Source organism: Solanum stenotomum, chromosome 1 (assembly GCF_019186545.1).
Source record: "Solanum stenotomum isolate F172 chromosome 1, ASM1918654v1, whole genome shotgun sequence".
NCBI lineage: Eukaryota > Viridiplantae > Streptophyta > Magnoliopsida > Solanales > Solanaceae > Solanum > Solanum stenotomum.
Genome location: NC_064282.1, coordinates 96,973,390 through 96,992,614, shown reverse-complemented (window position 1 = coordinate 96,992,614; position 19,225 = coordinate 96,973,390). Strand labels below are relative to the sequence as shown.

At 32.5% G+C, this 19,225-nt stretch overlaps 3 protein-coding genes across 3 annotated transcripts; 2 read left to right on the top strand and 1 right to left on the bottom strand.

Moving 5' to 3' along the window:
- Positions 1-4,522: 4,522 nt before the first annotated feature.
- Positions 4,523-10,570, top strand: LOC125876406 (nuclear transcription factor Y subunit A-10-like). The gene is made up of 6 exons (XM_049557595.1): positions 4,523-4,736; positions 6,055-6,309; positions 7,702-7,820; positions 7,919-7,987; positions 9,501-9,638; positions 9,781-10,570. The coding sequence occupies exons 2-6, from the start codon at positions 6,111-6,113 to the stop codon at positions 10,189-10,191; spliced, it is 936 nt and encodes a 311-aa protein (XP_049413552.1). The 5' UTR covers positions 4,523-4,736; positions 6,055-6,110; the 3' UTR covers positions 10,192-10,570.
- A 1,014-nt stretch (positions 10,571-11,584) lies between these two features.
- LOC125876375 (33 kDa ribonucleoprotein, chloroplastic-like) lies at positions 11,585-14,468 on the top strand. The gene is made up of 4 exons (XM_049557561.1): positions 11,585-12,080; positions 13,286-13,387; positions 13,718-14,026; positions 14,108-14,468. The coding sequence occupies exons 1-4, from the start codon at positions 11,619-11,621 to the stop codon at positions 14,228-14,230; spliced, it is 996 nt and encodes a 331-aa protein (XP_049413518.1). The 5' UTR covers positions 11,585-11,618; the 3' UTR covers positions 14,231-14,468.
- Positions 14,469-15,153: 685 nt separating this feature from the next.
- On the bottom strand, positions 15,154-17,060 carry LOC125876417 (syntaxin-121-like). Its single transcript, XM_049557603.1, has 2 exons — positions 16,268-17,060; positions 15,154-15,745 (listed from the first exon to the last, which is right to left on the bottom strand). The coding sequence occupies exons 1-2, from the start codon at positions 16,809-16,811 to the stop codon at positions 15,387-15,389; spliced, it is 903 nt and encodes a 300-aa protein (XP_049413560.1). The 5' UTR covers positions 16,812-17,060; the 3' UTR covers positions 15,154-15,386.
- Positions 17,061-19,225: the final 2,165 nt, after the last annotated feature.

Here is a 19,225-nt window from a genome sequence, read left to right as displayed (position 1 = left end):
TAATATATTTGATGTGGACCTTATAAATAATGATTTTCTAGTCTAGAAAGGAGAATGAGTTCCATTTAAGGCATCTCCTTACCATTTTGCAATTATTAATTATCTATAAAACTATGATCCATTTTATTAATATTAAACTTTATTTTACATCAAACACATGTATTGAAAATGTGCTTTTTTTTCTTCTTAATAAAAAGTTTATGCTACTTATAAAAGTTTCTTTATTATTTCTTGAAGTTTACTTGCTTGGCTTCCAAATTTGTATTGACATTTTAGTAAAATCATTATTATTGTCAAATATAATATAGCGGTAATTATATTATTGTCATAAATTTCTTTATTTGTTTAATTGGCTCTTGACTTATACAGTATTTTGTTCGTTTGAATATATTTTGAATATCTAATCATTTTTTCATTGGAGTAGCAAATGCGTATGTGCACGTGAAAATCAATCAAAACAATTTGAGATTTTAGTGAAAATTATGACTCCACACACTGCGAAACGCGAATGTGCAATTTGAGTTTGTACAATAGTGTTCCACAAGCGCTTACTCCATCAACATCAAAATCATTTAATTAAAAAAATCAGAGTGGGAATTTATGTTAATCATTAGTGAAAATGTCAAATGGACACTAATTAGTTGTAGGTTGGTTAGTATCTAATAATGTATTAGTTGGTGTTTGTGATTTGCTGTTTACTTAATATAATGTACCTATTTCATGCCCAAAAGTGGAAACAACTTTGCCATTAATTAAAAAGTTTAAATAATATATATTGTCACATGTCATTATAAATAATTTTTATACTATCAAATTATCTTTATTTGTTATAATAAGTACTGTTGATATATTTTATTTTCAAGATTTTCAATCCAAAAGGATTTCATTTAAATATGGTTTAAATGATTTGATAGTGTTAAAACTGATGAAATATTACTTAAATTTCTCTTTTACTTGTTTAATATATATTTTTTAAAATCATTTTTACTTATCTATTTAGCAAATTGAGATTTTTTTTTTTCAATTTTACCCTCATTCCTCAAACTTATTGGAGTATAAATAGTGAACACATTTTGATTCCAAAGTATTATTAATGAGGAAAATTTAATAAAATAATCACTAATTAATATTTTTTAGAGAAGTATAAAAATTCAAACTGGACAAATAAAAAAGAATGAGAGGGTCGGATTATACAAAATAAACTATCTCAAAATTGAAAACTTGTTGGTAAATACAATTCTTTATATAATATATATATATATATATATATATATATATATATATATATATATATTTCATGATATTTGATATTTTTATTGAGATTTGACTTAATTTGAATTCGCATATTTCAAGTCCATTTACGAGGGAAGACTATACTAACAATACTAGTGGCTAAAACATCCTTAAAATTGGCAACCATATAAATAGAATTAATTTTAAAGAAGATTAATACAATGACAATGACTAGAAAACAATATTATTCCACTATTGTATTAAGATCATTTAATTAAAATTACAAGCAATTAGTTTTTTTTAAAAAAAAGGTGTTATTTATATGGAAGGAAAGTATAAGTGAAAAAAAACCAAGTTGCTGACTTATATACATATTCTATTCTAATATAATACTAATAATAATAATAATAATAATAATTATTATTATTATTATTATAATATATAGTTGAAACCAAGGTTTGGATTGGAGTGTTTGGAAGAGATTCGATAATTATATTAGAATTTCAATTAATTAAATAGTACAATCTACTAAAAAATTTCATACTCAAAGTTTAAATTCGAGATCTTTAATTAAAGTTCACTAAATATTAATTAGAAAGGTTCTTAAAGTTAAAAACTAAATATCATCCCTTAGTTGGAATATTCTATTAATAATAAGAAAATTATTTTAAAAAATAGAATAAAATACAATGGTGATCCTAACTATGCAAAAATATCCAATAGGTTAACCAACCCTTGAATATATCTTCTTCTTATAGTAATTATAATATATTGTTTAAATATAAAATGTCATTTTCTCATTCAAAATAATTTTATAATTTATTACAAATGTTCTTAATATTATATGACCCTTTTCATATTTGGAGATCATTTTTTTAATAAGATTTTTTTTAAGGAACACATGAAACAATAAAGGAAACATTCTAAAACATACAGAGAAAAAGAAACTTATAATAGTCAAAGCACAATAAACAACATAAGCAAAAATCGAGGGACCAGAAATTATAAGAATAATGCTAATACTACTAATATGCAGAGAGAAATCTATCTCGCTGGACAATGAGACGACACTCAACTATCTACCTAATACCCTAATCCGCGAGAATCATATGTTAATCAAATTTGTCTATTTCATTTGGCCCTTTGCTTAAACGGTTTTGTTGTGGAATCCAACCACCTTGCCAAATAAAAAAGCATTAATTGGAATCAGATTTCCTATCTTATAAGGAGGTTGATGTCGTGTATACCCTCATGTATAGTTATTGTCCGAAATAGCGTTGCGTCCAAAACTCTGATCTTATGTTCCAAATTCCCACATTGTCTAATGCAACATATATTTTTTATAAGATCGTTTTCTTTTATTCAAATTTTAATTGGCCATAAAAGATCACTTTCTCTTATTAGCATATTTTACGACTGAGATAGGAGGAGGAGACAAAGCACTTGTACCAAGAAAATTTCAGTCACATGCTCGACTTCTTGTTAAAGGCAGAGGGATTCCTACCTAACTAATCCTGATTTTTTCACTAAGAAATTTTGGATCTATCTCCAACCTGAATAATATCAGATAAGTGCTCTCTATAAAAAAAAAATTCATTCTAATAATTCGATTCCAAGATCTTTAGTCAAGGGCAGAATGATAGGAATCATCTCACCATACCTTTAATGATCTCATATTGAGTAATTAATCTAACTAATAGCATATACTAACCCTCGAATTTCGATAGTCATTTTAAGGTCGACTAATTTAATTTGTACTGAAATATTCAACTACGACAAGTAAAACTCTCTTTATTATTAAATGTACCATCATTTTAAAACTCAAATCCGATACATTAAATTAAAGATGATGATATGCTTATCGCTCGATTAGAATCTTTGGTGATATAAATTATAAGTACTTATAGGTATAGGTCCCCTCCCACCCTCAATTACCCAAATTAATTTATGTACTCTATCTTCTTAAAAAGAATAAATCATACTAATAATAGTAGCCACTTGCTATAGTTGGAAAGCTTTGTATTTGTATAATAATAATTAAAAAATAACTAGTCACCCCCACCCTAAAAAATGTTCCACTTGGCTTTCTAAACAGTTGAAGAATAATTTTTTATGTCATAAAAAGTTGAGATTATTTTTTATGTTATAAAAAGTTAAGAGATTTTATGGTTATCCTCTTACAATCCACTAACAAATATCAAGTACTATCCACTTATGTGGTTTTCCTTTTTTCTTAATTTTTTTTTTAAAAAAAGAATTAAAGTTAGTAAAGTCAAAAGGATTTGAATGTGTTAGACTAAGGTACAAGTGTTAAAAGCATATGATAGAATATTTTTATTACATAAATACACCACTTTTTTTTTAGTTGAGAATGAGTAGAAGGGGAGTAGTAAGTGCTCCAAATTTTCAATGTTTATTTCATGTTAGGCCAAAAAAATTGTGTGGTCTAATCGTTAATGAAGTAAATTGAAATATAATAATTGATGAAAATTTAAATTTCATTAGAGCTAACAAAAAATATCAGGTGATTTTTTAATTATTATTACACCGTAATACAAAAAGTATTAAATGTGCATAAATTAATCTTGAAATTAATATTACTAAGAATAACATATCAAGTATTTTTTTGGGGGGTGGGGTGTGTGGATAGGGGTAGTGGTGGGAGAGTTTTTTTTCGTTGTTTCCTACCCCGAATTTTTTGATATCCATTTTAAGGCTCGATTAATTCAATTTTTCAAATGTGTATTATTGAACACAAGACCAATGCTTATGTTAATATAATTTTTCACACCGAGAGACTAATATTAAAGCGTAAAACACATTATTTTTAAAACGATTTTATTTTTAGAATTCAAACCTGAGATTTTAATTAAGTATTGAAGGTATACAAATCTCCCGCCACAACCTTGAATTACTCAGTTGACACCCCTGAACAACAAGTACCCACACACCTCGTAACAAAGAAAATAAACCTGTTAAATAAAAAAAGAGCCCTCGTAAGGACTCTCTCATCCCTTGCTTATGCTAATTCCAGAGAATCCTTATCAGGACTTCTTCAATAAACACTTGTTTTTCAATCAAGTTTTATATGACTTTCTAGTCAGATTACCCTTATGTTATCCTGTACACATTCCAACGATCATCAACAAATAAGTCAACTTTAAAGTAAATTTATTGTGTTAAGAGTGCGTTATAACCCCTGACCACCGGTCGAGCAAGAGTGGGGAGTGATTAAAGAAGAAAAAAAAAACTAATAAAGCACATAAAACAAAGTCCTTCCATGAAGGCTATATTTCATTGGTCATTGCCAAGTAATTCCAATTTTTTTTCCACTTGTAAATCATCCTGTTGCCCTCTCTCTCTCTCTCTCTCTCTCTCTCCTTTCTCTCAAGCTTGAAATTGTACTGACATGGCTACTAACTAAATGGGGTTTCTATAATTGACCGTACAATCACACAAAGCTTAAATTTTTCTTCTTCAACGTACAACTATTACTTCGCTAGGTACAACACTCTACTTCCAAATATTCACTTATTTTTCTCTTTTTTCTATCATGGGTGTTGTAAAGATTTGATCTTTCTTGTTCAAATAGTGTTTTGTTTATTTTTATTTGCTGTTTTGCTCAGAGTTTGGTGATTTCTTGAAAATTTCCTTATTTTTTTAAGCTTTTCTTTTAGTATAATGAAGAAAAGATTAAAACTTGTTATCAAAATTTTGTTCTTCTTCTTAGTTAGTCAAGGCTGTAGTTTAGTGGTCAATAAAGTGGTTTTGGTTTTCGGGTTTAAATTTTAGCATATACAAAAATATTAGGTGATTTTTTCCTAATGGTGTTAGTGGGAGGTAGTAGGTATCGTGTAGAATTAGTGAGTGTTTCTTTTATTATGATGGTGTGCGGGATAGTTTGTGAGTATATTGATTAATTTTACGGGATATCTGTTACCTGCACACCAACAAATTTGAATTCTGCTTTGTTTTTGTCAAGAATATTCACTTTTTTTTTCTATTATGGCTGTTGTAATTTGTAAAAGTTTGTTCTTTCTCTCTTTATTTTCTTCTTTGAACTATTCTTGGTATTATAGAACTCAAGGTTGGTTATATATTTTGATTTTTACTTTTATGGTGTTTGTGTATTGTTATGTTCTTTGACAACTGCCATATTTGTGGTTTTTGTCTGGTTATCTTGTAGTTTAGCTTATATCTATTAGAATATTTGTTCAATGATTGATGTTTTTTATGTAGTTTCTGTAAATTTTCCCTTTTTAGCTTTTCTTTCCATAAAATAATGAATAAAAAGATAAAAAGATAGAATTTGTTTTCAAGATCTTTTTTTGTTTCTCCTAGCATCTAGAGGGTGTAGCTTAGTAGTTAATGAAGTAGTTGAGAATTATGAGATTTCAAGTTCAAATTGTAGCATAGGCAAAAACGCTAGGTGATTTCTTTTTATCTGTTCAAGCCTTAGTGGGTCGTATAAATAATTTATCAAAAAATTAATAACTTTCTTTTCAAGAATCTAGAATCCATAAACTCAAATGCCCAGTTCCGTCTTTGTTATTACCTAATACTTGTGCTTGATAGGAGGTAATAGATACCGTTGGAACTAGTTGAGATGTCCACAAGTTGGCCTAGGCATCATAGTTATCAAGAAAATATTTTTATTTTACTATTGCAATTTTTTTGAAGTTCTTCTTTTTTGGTTATTTTTGGATATGATTCTTGAAAATTTTGGATTAAGTTTTAGAACCTCTCTTATATTAGATCTTGAGGCATTGTTTTCAATGGAAACTTATGAAATATTGTTTGCTTCAATTGATTGAGCTGCAGGAACTTAATTCCTTCAGATTTTCAAGAAAAAAGGTGTGAATTGCTCTTTTATAACCATGCATACTACTGTATTTTCCAAAGGAAATGAGGGGGTTGTCCAGAATCAATCTGTTGCAACATTGTGCACTGCTCCTTGGTGGAGTAGTGGTTTTATGTCTCAATCTGTGGCTTTTGCTGAGCCTTTTGGACAATTGAAATCTGCATCTGTGGAGCAGCAGCCTAAGGGGAATGCAACAGAGTTCACTATTTCCTCTGGTACTTTCTTATTCATTCTTTTGGAAATTCATAGGACATGACCTTAGATAGAAGGGTGTGGATGTCGCGAATAAGGGTAGAAGGTTAGTAGGTGGTCGAGTGTTGTCTTACTTTTCGATGGGATAGGCCTTGGTGGTAGTCTATATAGGTTACTATCCTTAAAATATATGCATTTGGGATGAATATAGTTTACAAATTCAATGCCCCTCTTAAACTTGATAAGTCACACCAAAAGACATTAGTGATTTCTAAGATCATCAATTTCAATGGCTTGGTGGCCTCTCAAATTTTGATATCTGATTCTTTCTTAAATATGCATTGTCCAAGAAAATGATATTTAGTGCCAATATGCTTGCTCCTTTCATGAAAAAGACCAAGTTCTTGGACCAATGTTAGATTAGAATTGTTCTCGTAAAAAAACCAAGTTCTTGGACCTATGTTAGATTAGAATTGTTCTCGTAAAAAAATCTTCTTTTAATTTACTTGTTGTTGGTGAAGTTCTTGTAGCAAAATCTTAACTACATTGCATGAAAACCACAATCGGTGCTTCTCAGAATTCAATGTAAATTCAGCTTTTTTCAAGAAAGAACGAAAACTGGTAGTGCTTTTCCAAACATTATGAAAATAACATTAAGTTAAAAACTTTGGTAGGTTGAGTAAAATCTTTCCATAGTCAAGCTAGATTTGATGTACTGATATATTTTTTTGACCACCTTAAAAAGAGAAATGTTAGGAGTCTTGTAAAGTACTTACAAGCTTTGCTCGGACTCTTCAAAAATGCCAGCTGGTGCGCGTCGATTTCTCCAAAAGATTAGTATTTTTTGGAGAATTTGACACGGGTGCAGCATCGAAAGTGAAGAGTCCATGCAACTTAGCTTACAAGTCCAAGACCAAAAATAATATCTAGTTTGGAAGTTGGACAAATCTATTGCTCCAAACTTCCAACAAGGTTCTTGAAAAATGTGGCATAATCATGCCTCTCTAACGGGCTTGGAATTATCTATCTTGATTTCCTTCCGATATTCTTCCTTAGAGATAGAACTATTATCCTTCTTCTGCTTCTCCTTGATAGTTGAGCATCTGAGATATTATCTCATTTATGTATTGATGATGCTGACAATTATGGAATATCATAAGCAATTTACTAGTTAGCAAGGGATTTTATTAATGCTTCTCCTTTTACTCCATCTTATCTCCCGAGTTAGAGAATCTCAGCTATTGTGCCATTTTGTTTTCTCCTTTTTCCTTTAGTTTAACATCATACTCCATACATCTTCTCTTCTCTAGTTCTTGTTAATGGAAATCACGTTCTGTTGAAATGTTTAACATTTGGGTTCTTCTACAGCCCGTTTTACAAAAGACATGTTGACATTTATGTAGTATCTCCTTCAGGTGATTGCAAATCTTCAGCAAACGGGCAAAAACTTTCAAACATTCAGGCTGCTACCTCTGTTCGCGCAGCTAATATGGACTACCGAGGTCACTTTGAGCTAGGTTTTGGTCAGTCCCTGGTAATCTTTTTCATCACGAAAGTTCCATTTGTCTTCAATAAATCTCAATATATGTGCTTGTTCATTCTGTTTATGTGATGTGCTTTTAAATGGTGCAGATTTCTGCAAAATATCCTTATGGAGAGCAATGCATTGGGTTATTTTCAGCTTATGCTCCTCAACTTTCGGTACTACTTCTTTCTGATAGCATCACTTTCCAATCACCGGAGTTATGTGGGTTTGGTAATTTATGCTTTCTCTGGAATTAGTTACATATTCCAAAAAGCGAAGTAACAGCATTACTGTAGACGTATCTACTGTTTTGTTGCATAACTTACTAAAGTAACAAACTTCAGCTTTATAAAGTTTTCTAAATCTTTTCAAACATGTAATGACAACCAATATCAACTTTATGACAGCTTATATTTTCATGTTTCCATCATTGATAATATTGCGTAAATTTTGTTTTAGCACATCATATGTGAGCTGAGTTGGATTTTTAATGTGGTTGATTTGGAAAAGTTTCCAAAAACCATTCTTTCTCCTTCATCAAAACGAAGATTGGAATTTTTTTAGTTGGAAAAGACGAGAGAAAGTTGAAGAAACCTTGATTTATGCCTGTTGATTTTGCAAGTTAGTTGGATCAATTGATTGGTATATTTAAGTTTTTCCTCACAAGCAGAGATGTTATAGCGTGCGTCATGTCTAGAAGAAGCCACCTCTGTGGACATTATATAACCTGAGAGCCTTGAGGAAACACGGCTCCAATTTTTCACCTAAGTAGTTTTTTGGCTGAGGAGACCTCCTTATAAACAATTAAATAGATGAAAATGAGGAAGAAGTAGCTCCACTTAACTGATGCTTACTATCCAATTTTGGAGGTTCAAAGGCTGTAGTTGCCATGGTCCTAAGAGTTGGCCCCAAATGGATTTCTCGGTCATTAAAATAACAACAACAACTAAGGAAACATACCTTTCGTTGAAGTAAAGAGTAGTCTGCTTGGTACCTAGTTTAGTTGGGGTAGAACAGCGTTTGACGAAGTACTGGCGTCAAAACAATTAAAAGAATGATGCAAAGAAAGATTATTGGAATTACATATATCGCCCATTGAATTGAATTTGCTCCCAAATTGTGAAACCAAAAGGATGTTACTAATACTTTGGAACTATGGGTGAGATCCTCTAATTATTCGCTGATTACCATTAGCGGATCGCCTTAAGGTATCTTCTAAATGAAGGCATTCTTATACTAATTAGCATAGGAGTGACGGAGAAGAGACCAAGAATCTTCGCTCGTTGCATCAAGTATAAATGAAGAAGTGGTGAAAGGACAAATATCTCTAGAGGAAAGTTTTCACAGTTGTTTAGAACATCAGAAGGGTACCGTATCAACAGATTGATCATTGAACTTACTTTCCTGGATTAATTCAGAGGATCGTCTTTCAGTAGTAGCGGTTTCAAATATTAGCTACAATTATGGAATAACAAAGGAAAGGTGGAAACAGAAATATTTCGGATTAATGCAGAACACTGGAATATATGCAGTAACAGGAAACACATGTCTTCTGATAAAAAGACATTTATCATGTACCTTGGCAATATAGTTGGAATTTGTAGTGAAATTTAGTCTTACTCTACATCTTCAAATTGAATGATTTCGAGGCTCTAATATTCATATAATTTCACTTCACAATTTTTGCAGGGCCGCATTATGCTACCATTGAATTTGGCTTCTGATGAAGGTCCGATATTCGTAAATGCCAAGCAGTATCATGGGATACTAAGGCGTCGAAAGACCCGGGCTAAGGAAATGGAGAAAAAAGCTCTTAAACCACGCAAGGTAAAGTTTTATTTCTATGATCATGGACAGTGGATATCTACATATCAGCATGATATTTTAGTTGATCTTTATGCTTTTCTTCAAAAGCATGTCCTCTGTTCACCCTGTTGTTACTGAGTTTTGCACTGCTTAATGCTTGCAGCCGTACTTGCACCTCTCTCGCCATCTCCATGCTTTGCGCCGACCTAGGGGCTGTGGTGGTCGCTTCTTGAACACAAGGAATATGAGTGGAACTATGAAGGGTGGAAAAACCACCGATATGTTCAAGACAGGCGATGTTCAAAACTTTTACCCCACTGGATCCCAGAATTCTGAAGTGCTGCAGTCTGATAGCAGCAATTTGAGCTCACCAAAAGAAACATCTGGAAGTAGGTTCTTCGATTCATCAGGGGTCACTAACATGTACACTAGTGGCAATCTTGATCCTCTTCTGTTCCAAAACCTGAGGCCTCCGGTCCAGGCAATACCGGACATGATGAATACTGGACACAGTATTTTCATGTCTGGTAAGTGGGTTGGCACAGCAGATAGCTGTTGCAACCTCAAAGTTTGATAGCCTTGGCTTGAGAACGAGGTCAGGTGTCACGAGTTGAGCCTCACCTCATCCGTGCTACAACCTAATGCATACACATTTGGTTGCTGACAATTGTCGGATCATCCTTGGCTATCATGGGCAGTTCATCCTTGGCTTAGCATTAACGCGGTGCCTCTATCGTTCTATTGCTATCAAGCAACGTGGATGGTAAGAGGCACTAAAGCCTTAATGCTACTTTATTTTCAGCTCTTTGTAGGATAAATAAACTTGTTTTTGATAAGATGATGACGATGATGACCCTGTCAATCGGGGTCTCTGATGTTGCAGTGTGTTTGGATTACTGTTTTGTGATTTTGGTTTGTGAAAAATACAATGATGTATGATGGAACTTGATCCATGCAAATTGGTGTGTTTTCAGACTGGTATTTTGTATATTGGGAGTGTAGATTGTGATGTGTTTGCAACTGTCATGTAATCTATAGTTACCTTCTCATTATGCATTTTGAAGAACATTAATCTTTTTCTTGTTTTGTCTCCCACCCCCTTTCTGATACATGTATTGAGACCCGAGACCCGAGACCCGACTGAATTTAGATTTGGACCGAAATCCTACATTGTTTGGGGGGGGGGGGGGTGTAAAGCTTACCATTCTATCACAACCTTTATCGTCGTTTTCAAACCACCTTCAGACATGGAATAAGCCAACTTCAAATTGCATTTGGTGAAATAATAACGAATCATATTAAATTGTCTCTTTTGTTATGTAACGATGAATTTCACAATGTACAACCAAAACAATTCATATATTAAACTTAAAAATCACCTTTTTCAACCAACTTTAGACATGAGATATGTCAACATCGATTGCGTCTGGTAAAATGATAACAAATCATGTTAGCCTATCTCTCTTTAATTGTGTAACGATGAATTTCACAATACAACCAAAACAATTAATATATTGTATATCGTACAATATAACATCATAGGGTAAACATTTATTTGCATAGAATAGTTTACAACCAAATCGATAATACCAAATAATGTCTTTCATGCTCCACATTAATTACTTAATCGTCATTAAGTACTTTCTCATTCACTTTTAACGTATCAAAGAAAAACAATTAACTTTTTCCTATTTTACCTTCACCACCTTCTATACATTAATTAACATGCAAAATTTAAAATGGAGTAAAAATGATTGAAGACAGTAATTACTGAGATTCAAGTTCACCGATAAGAGTTACTATGGGATAAATATGATTTCTTTCGTCTATTTGAGTTCGAACGTATGAACTTACCGATATAAAATTAGTCGAGATTTCAATACGAATATCGAACACGCAAATGGACCCCATAAGTCTGTCTTATCAAAACCTCATCTTTTATCTTCTCTCATTTCTTCACTGAACTTTCTTCTTTGGCAGAAAAATTTGGAAGAAGAAAAAATGTCAGCTTTTTCTTCTTCTTCTTCTTCTTCACTTCATTTCTTCACTCAAAAGCCTAAATTCTCAGTAGTAGAGCACATTTCTTCAAGTATTACCAATACCCATTTCAATTTCAAGATTAATAACTCCATAAAACCCATAAAATCGAAACCCCATTTCCCCATTTCTTCTCTTTTAGCTTCTTTCAATCGAATTTCAACCCATTTTTCTACTTCTGCTGTGTCTGATGAAGCTGAGGTTGTTGGATTAGATGAGGAAGCTGAATTGTCAGCGGAAGAGGAAATTGAAGAAGATGAAGAGAATGAGGGAGGTGAGAGTGTGGAGAAAGAAGGAAATGGGGGTGTTGATGAGCCTAAATCGATTGAAGATGGTAGATTGTATGTGGGTAATTTGCCATTTTCGATGACACCTTCTCAATTGTCGGAAATCTTTGCTGAAGCTGGTAAAGTTGCTAATGTTGAGGTCTGTTTTTTTGTTGCTTTGCTTTGGTTATCGCATTATTTTGTTGTTGTTACTGTCGTTTTTTCGAATGTTATGTAATGAATGTATGTTATGGTGGTGTTTTTGTAAATGCATTGATATGTTGTTTGTTGTATAACACTCTCCATATTGCATTAATTTGTTGTTGTTATTGCTTCCGTATATGTATCCCCTTTTTTGAAATTGTTTGGTGGGCTTTATTTAAGCTGAGTGTCTATCGGAAACAACCTCTCTATCTCTATGAGTTAGGGGTAAGGTCTGCATACACTACCAAACACTACTTGTGGGATTACACGGGGTATTTTGTTGTTGTTGATATGTGTTACTTGAGTGAAGGGTCTTTTGGACAAAAATTTTATCTCTCAAGAGTTAGGAGTAAGGTCTGCCTACATTCTACCCTTCCTAGGCTCGGGTTTGTTGTTATTGTTGTTGTTGATATGTGTGACTCGAGCCAAGGGTCTTTCGGACAAATTTGCCTCTCAGGAGTTAGGATTAAGGTTTGCATACATTCTACCGTTCCCAGACTTCACTTGTGGGAATACACTGGGTATGTTGTTGTTGTTGCTTTTTCCCTTTCCAATTCTTGAATCTTTATGCAACAAAACCTTATGATATGTATATAGACATCAACATGTTATGGGAGAAAAGTCCAATTACAAATTTGGACTAATTCTATTTATGCAACTCAACATTCCTATAGTGGAAAATTATACTGTGCAAATGTGCAAAGACTGAGTTTTTTTTTTTGTGTATAAGTTGTTGAGTGCATTTTATAATGGAAGGTTCTAGTGTAGGTGATAAAGGATGTTCAAAATTGCTTTGGGGAATAGGTTCAAATCCAACGTGTGATCTTTTGGTGTTTTTGGAGTCCCCTTGGATAAATTCTGGCTCTGCCACTGGCTGCATTAGCCCTCGAACAATGGAAAACAAGTTAGAGACAAGAATCATGGGATACACATAGTTGTACTCGCAAACGTAATAATAACATATATTTTCTCATATTTGTTGTTTTGTGGTTAAAGTTGGTTGATTTAATTTTGTGTAGCTGCAGTTGAAATCTGGCTCATGATTTCTAAGCCGCTTGCATGTTTGTACATAAGTTCAATTTTGAGAGATTTCCTATATTTTTTCTTTTGGATTATAAGATACAGGATGACTCATGTTGTTTTTCTTCAATGAATTCGTAGATCGTTTATGATAGAGTTACAGATAGAAGTCGTGGATTTGCATTTGTTACAATGGGAAGTGTTGAAGAAGCAGAGGAGGCAGTTCGGTTGTTTGATGGATCTGTAAGTTTAGCTGTTTTCTCATCATTTACTAGCAAGTTCTCTTTTCTTGTATGCTTCACATCAGCTTATTAAAACACTAAATTCATCTGCAATACCAGAATATGAAAATACCGAACGCATGTTGAATTTTGATAGTCATTCACTAACAATATGATTCAGATTTGGTGTTAGTTACCTAATCTTGAACTGATGTCATTGTCCTAATAAGAAACCGCAATGGTATTAAGATTTCGTTTTAGTTACCTATCTTGGACTGACGTCCTCTGTCTCAATTAGCGTTTAGTTTGGTCTCAATGGCCATTCATTGCTCATCTAAATAATGTTTAACAGCAAGTTGGAGGTCGTACAGTCAAGGTGAACTTCCCCGAGGTTCCAAGAGGAGGTGAAAGGGAAGTAATGAGTGCAAAGATAAGAAGCACCTATCAAGGTTTTGTAGATAGCCCTCACAAACTATACGTTGCGAATCTTAGCTGGAACCTCACTTCTCAAGGTCTGAAAGACGCTTTTGCTGACCAGCCAGGATTCTTGAGTGCAAAAGTCATCTATGACAGGGCCTCGGGAAGATCTCGAGGTTTTGGTTTTATTACATTTTCTTCAGCTGAAGCAATGAACAATGCACTCGATACCATGAATGAAGTGGTAAGGATACGTAGTGATGAAGTATCTTAAGGACAATTTGACATATTTCTTGTTTCTCACAGTTTCTTATAATGCAATTAGGATCTTGAAGGACGGCCATTGCGACTAAATATAGCTGGGCAGAAAGATCCAGTATCTTCTCCACCAGTAGTCGAAACAAGTGATTCTGAGAACAGTGAAATACTCTCTAGTCTTGGCTCATAAGATCATCGAGATTCATAGCAGCATCGACAATTTGGAGATATGTAGAGTTTTATATTCGACGGAGACATGCTTTTTCCAGCTTATGTAACTTTGATGCAGGTAAGCTGTGTTACTACATTGCCTATACATTTTCTAAAATGCATATTGTATTTTGATTGTAATACAACTCATCACTAGAATCAATAGAGATAACTCTTTGTAAAATGCTCATATATTCTACTACTTGTTCCTCCCTTTACCATATGCTCATTTTGTATTTTTCTGCTCACTTTGTATTATTAAATTTCTAGTAGTTCAAACTTCAGATTATTGGTGAAGTTTGAATTAACACAATTAAGTTTAGACCAGTGGTCTGAAATTTAAATTTACTAGAACTAAACTTTAGCTTAGTGGTCAAAAGTTATGAACTATTAGAACTAAACTTCAAAGTACAGGTCAGAAGTTTGAACTAGAACAAAATTTTAGACAAATAGTCGAAAGTTTGATTTGTGAGAACTAAACTTTAAACCTACTAACATATCCAGTGTAATCGTACAAAGTGGGGTCTAGGGAGGCTAGTGTGTATGCAGACCTTACCCCTACCCTAAGTTGCACGGACTCTTCACTTTTGATGCCGCACCTTGTCGGATTACTTTTGGAGAATCCGACACGCGCCCTGACATTTTTGAAGAGTCCGAGTAACATAGCCCCTACTTTGGGAGGGAGAAGAGGTTGTTTTCGATTACCCTTGGCTCAAGTAAAAGCATTACAAAGCAGTTCAAAAAACGGAAAGTGAAAACAACAGGAGTGAAGAAGCCAAGAAAGAACTGAACTTTAGACCATTAAACCAAAATGTCAAGAAACATCAATTTAGAAAAAAAACTCAACATAAACAAGAAAAAGAACAACTTAATCTTAAATGAAAATAACCAAACAAATACCTATGCCACAACACAAAAAGAATATACTCTAAATACATCAATAATTACAAAAATAATAATAATCCAATGTAGAATAACACTTGGACCCCCATCCAACTTACTTCTCCCCACATAAAAAATATATCCCAAAATACACAATATAGAATAATAAACTATAAAATATAGAATATTAAAAAAAGAAAAAAGAAAAAAAGGGGGAGGTCCATCCACAACTAAACCAATGACCTTTGACCATCTCATTTCTTCCATGGCTGAATAGAAAGAACCACTATCAAGATGATGATAAGCAAAAGAATAATAGCAAAACAAGTCCATTTTCTTGTATTCTTTTGGTGTTTTCTTGCCACTTGTAATTGTTGAGCACCTCCTCTAACATATGAATTAGCCCTATTCACTTGGCTCTCAATATCATCAAGTTGTTCACCTTGAGATTCCACTAAAACAGCCATGTCCAAGAAAACTTGATGAAGTTCTTTCAAATTCCTCTCTATTTCCTTCACAGCTTCATGCCTTTCTTGAATCTCCATTATTGTGTCCATCACTTGTCCTCTTCCTTGTTCTTGTATTGCCTTTTGTAAGAATGTCTCACTTTGACCTGTGGGAGACAAAAACAAGTTGTTTGTTCTGTTATGACTCGTAACGATGAACGATCCATCAACCTATTCGGTCTAAGACACATGAAATAAGTATTGTTTGATATGTCATTTGGAAATTTGGATGAGTTTCTCTTTGGACCTAAACGATGTCAGATATTCGTTTTGGAGCTTGATTAATCCGAATTTACATCAAGAGGTAAACCACTCCATACTAAAGACGACTCTATTCCCCTAAGTTTGATTTCAAGACCTCTGATTAAGGATGGAATTACATACGATGGAGGATCTTCTTGTCGGAGAATTAGACTGTGCATATAAAAACTAATACTAAGTAAATAGATCAAAACTTAAATCTTGCATACCCTTAACTAAATTTCTTGTCTGAGATGGAGGAATACTTACCACCCCACCACAATCGTGCCCTTTAAATTTGTACTCCCTCCATCTAGTTTTCGAGGTTTAGACTATCTAATTTTCCGTGTGAATTCGAATATACAATGAGACAAGGGAGTAAAATTTACCTGTAGATATGAGTGTATCAAGAACTGCTTCATCAGGATTTTCTCCAGTAACAGTATAATACCTTCTTTGAACCGTTTCTCTATATTCCGACGCCATCTTTTGTCTCAGCTCATTAAACTGATTCATAGATTCATGAAGTTTCTTCCTCAATCCATTCACAATAGACGTCCTCGTCCTATCAGAGGAGCTCCCCGGGCCACACTCGGGGAGGCTCCTATTGGAAGCGTTGGATCTATCCAACGCTTCCAAACGAACTTTAATAAACTTGGCCTTTTTCAAGGCCATGGAAACATCATCATCCATTTTGGACCTAAGATCCTTCACAGCTTTCGCGTTGTGAAGGGTCTTACTCTTTTCATTAGAGCTCTGAAGCTGAGCATAGATTTTTTCGAGGTTTTTCAGCTCGTCTTTAATAGCTTCTACGTCTTCGAAAAACTTGTCTAGGTTGACACCACCGGTGTCTCCCATTTCAATTCCATGAGAATCTTGATCATGATCGTTCTCTCCATAACGAGAGAACGATCCTGAGAAAAGATCATTCATCTTCTTCTTTTTTTAACGAAAATTTTGATATTATGATATTCGATATAAAACTAAGAACAATAAGAAAGATGGAGTTTGAGGAAAAATGGAAATGGTGGGATGAAGGAATATAATGGGAAGGACTACTAGAAGAAGAAGAAAAAAAGACTAGTCAAATTGGTCGTCTAGATCAACTACTATAAATAAGACTTGGCACAAAATATGGAATTAAAGAAAAAGTCAAATGTTTCTTTTTTTGAATATAAAAATAATATATTATAGTAATAAAATATAGAGAGAATTGTAGAGATTCTCGAGGTTTAGTTATTTCATCTTTTATTCTGAATAAAATAATATATATATATAATTATGTAGATTTTCTACCAAGCTCTAATATTATAATTGAATAATAACTTACCTTTTAATCAGTTATCAAACATGATAGAGTAATATTTATGTAAAGTTTAACATCTGCATAACTCATCTTCAAATCAACTGCCAAACGATCCATATATATATATATTTTTAAAAAAATCTTAAATTTATATGCAATATATGTAATTAAATGTAGAAGGGGTGCTGTGTACGGAAAGGTCGTGGAGATGACAATAGGGAAAGAAGTGGGGAAAATATAAAAAAATAAAATAAATTAGTTAAAGATTGAGTGGGTCTAAAGGGAGGGGTGGGGGTGTATAAACTATATTCCTTCCTTTTTTAATTTTTTTTTTTTTACAATTTATGAGATATAGCATAACTGGGACACGAAGTTTAATATCTTATGTTAACTGATAATTTTTTAAAATTTATGATGTACTATAATATTTGTGTGAAAATAAATGAAAAGTTAAAAGATATGTCATTTTTTAAAACTGATTAATAATAATAAAGAAAATATCACATAAATTGATACGGAAGAAAAGAAATAATATGCAAGAAAGTAAAATATTTGAGTCAGAGATATTTTTCTAATCATTTGAGGAAATGTTTAAACGAGTAGGAAAACGCGTTTGACTAAAATATTTCTACTATTATTTTTTTTCCAATTTAAGGATTAAGAAAATAAAACTAAGGTAAGAAATTTCCTGGAAAAAAGGGGGTTGTTTTTCTAGAACAAAAATAACGATGGCTATGACCATAAAAATCTATTTATTATGTTTTTATATTGAAAACGAGTAAGTTTATTTATTTGACATATGTATCAAAATCTTTTTCAAATTGTAACTAAAATTGTAGACGATAAGGTGCTTAATGCCATTGTTTATTTATTTGAAAAATCAAAATATATATTTAATTATTAAAATACTAATTTTAAATCCAAAAAAACGTAATTCTCAATATTTGAATGGGTATAATTTTATTTCAAAAATAATTAGTAAATATATATTCTCGTTGATAACGGTGGTTAGTGGTTATGGCTCGAGGGTTTAGAATTGAAAGTGTTGGTTGTACAATGGAGAATGGGATGGTTGGTGGCAGAGGCGATAGGTTATTCGTTTTTTATATTAATATCCAGATGAATTATATCTTAATGACTTTAAGATTATTCGAAATTTAAATAAGTTCGATATATTCTTAGATGGACAAAGCAAAGATTGAATGTATGAAAAGGCCAAATAGTTCAAGTGCAACATCAAATGAAAAGAAAATTACTTGAACAATTATTTATTTCAGTTCAGGGTTCCTCGTCTTTTTTTTTTAAGCCGATATCGACTTATTCCAATCTTTTAAGAAATCAAATTCTCTTATCCCATTCTATGTTGCATTTGAATCATTATGTCTTATCAACTAATTTGGTAGATTTAACTGCTTATTATTTATATTACAAGGATAAGATAATGGAATTTATGTATTAAAACATATTCCAAATCAAAGTTAGATGAACCATTTGGCTTCTTAAAATATTCAAATTTTGCCTCCCCAATCTAAGATTATTGTGTGGTTGACCCACCAAAACACGTCCAAAAGTTAATTGCTTTTCTCCTAATCCCAATTTGCCCACTAATTAAATTATTGTTACCAATAAATCCATTACTTTCTCACTATTATTTTATGTAACATATTTTCATTTTTTGTCCGTCTCAAAAATGATAAAATGTTCCCATTTTTTGAAACTATTTAATTTTGTAAATTTTAGCATTTTATTTTGCCTTTTAACGATCACATGGCTAATTGGACTTCATGACCATTCATTTATAATGAAAAGACACGTGAAACTCTCATAATCAATCATTTATTACATATACCTAGTTGCATATCAAAAGTCTTGTTCAATTTCTTATACTTTGTTTCGCTCTGCTTAGACTTATCTCCCTCTAGAACGTATTTTAGTGATAGATTATATAGAAACTGGACGATGAGAAATATGAACACAACCATTAATGCATTGGAGAGATCGTTTCTTATTTTGTGCCGAAGACATTAATAAAACATAGGCT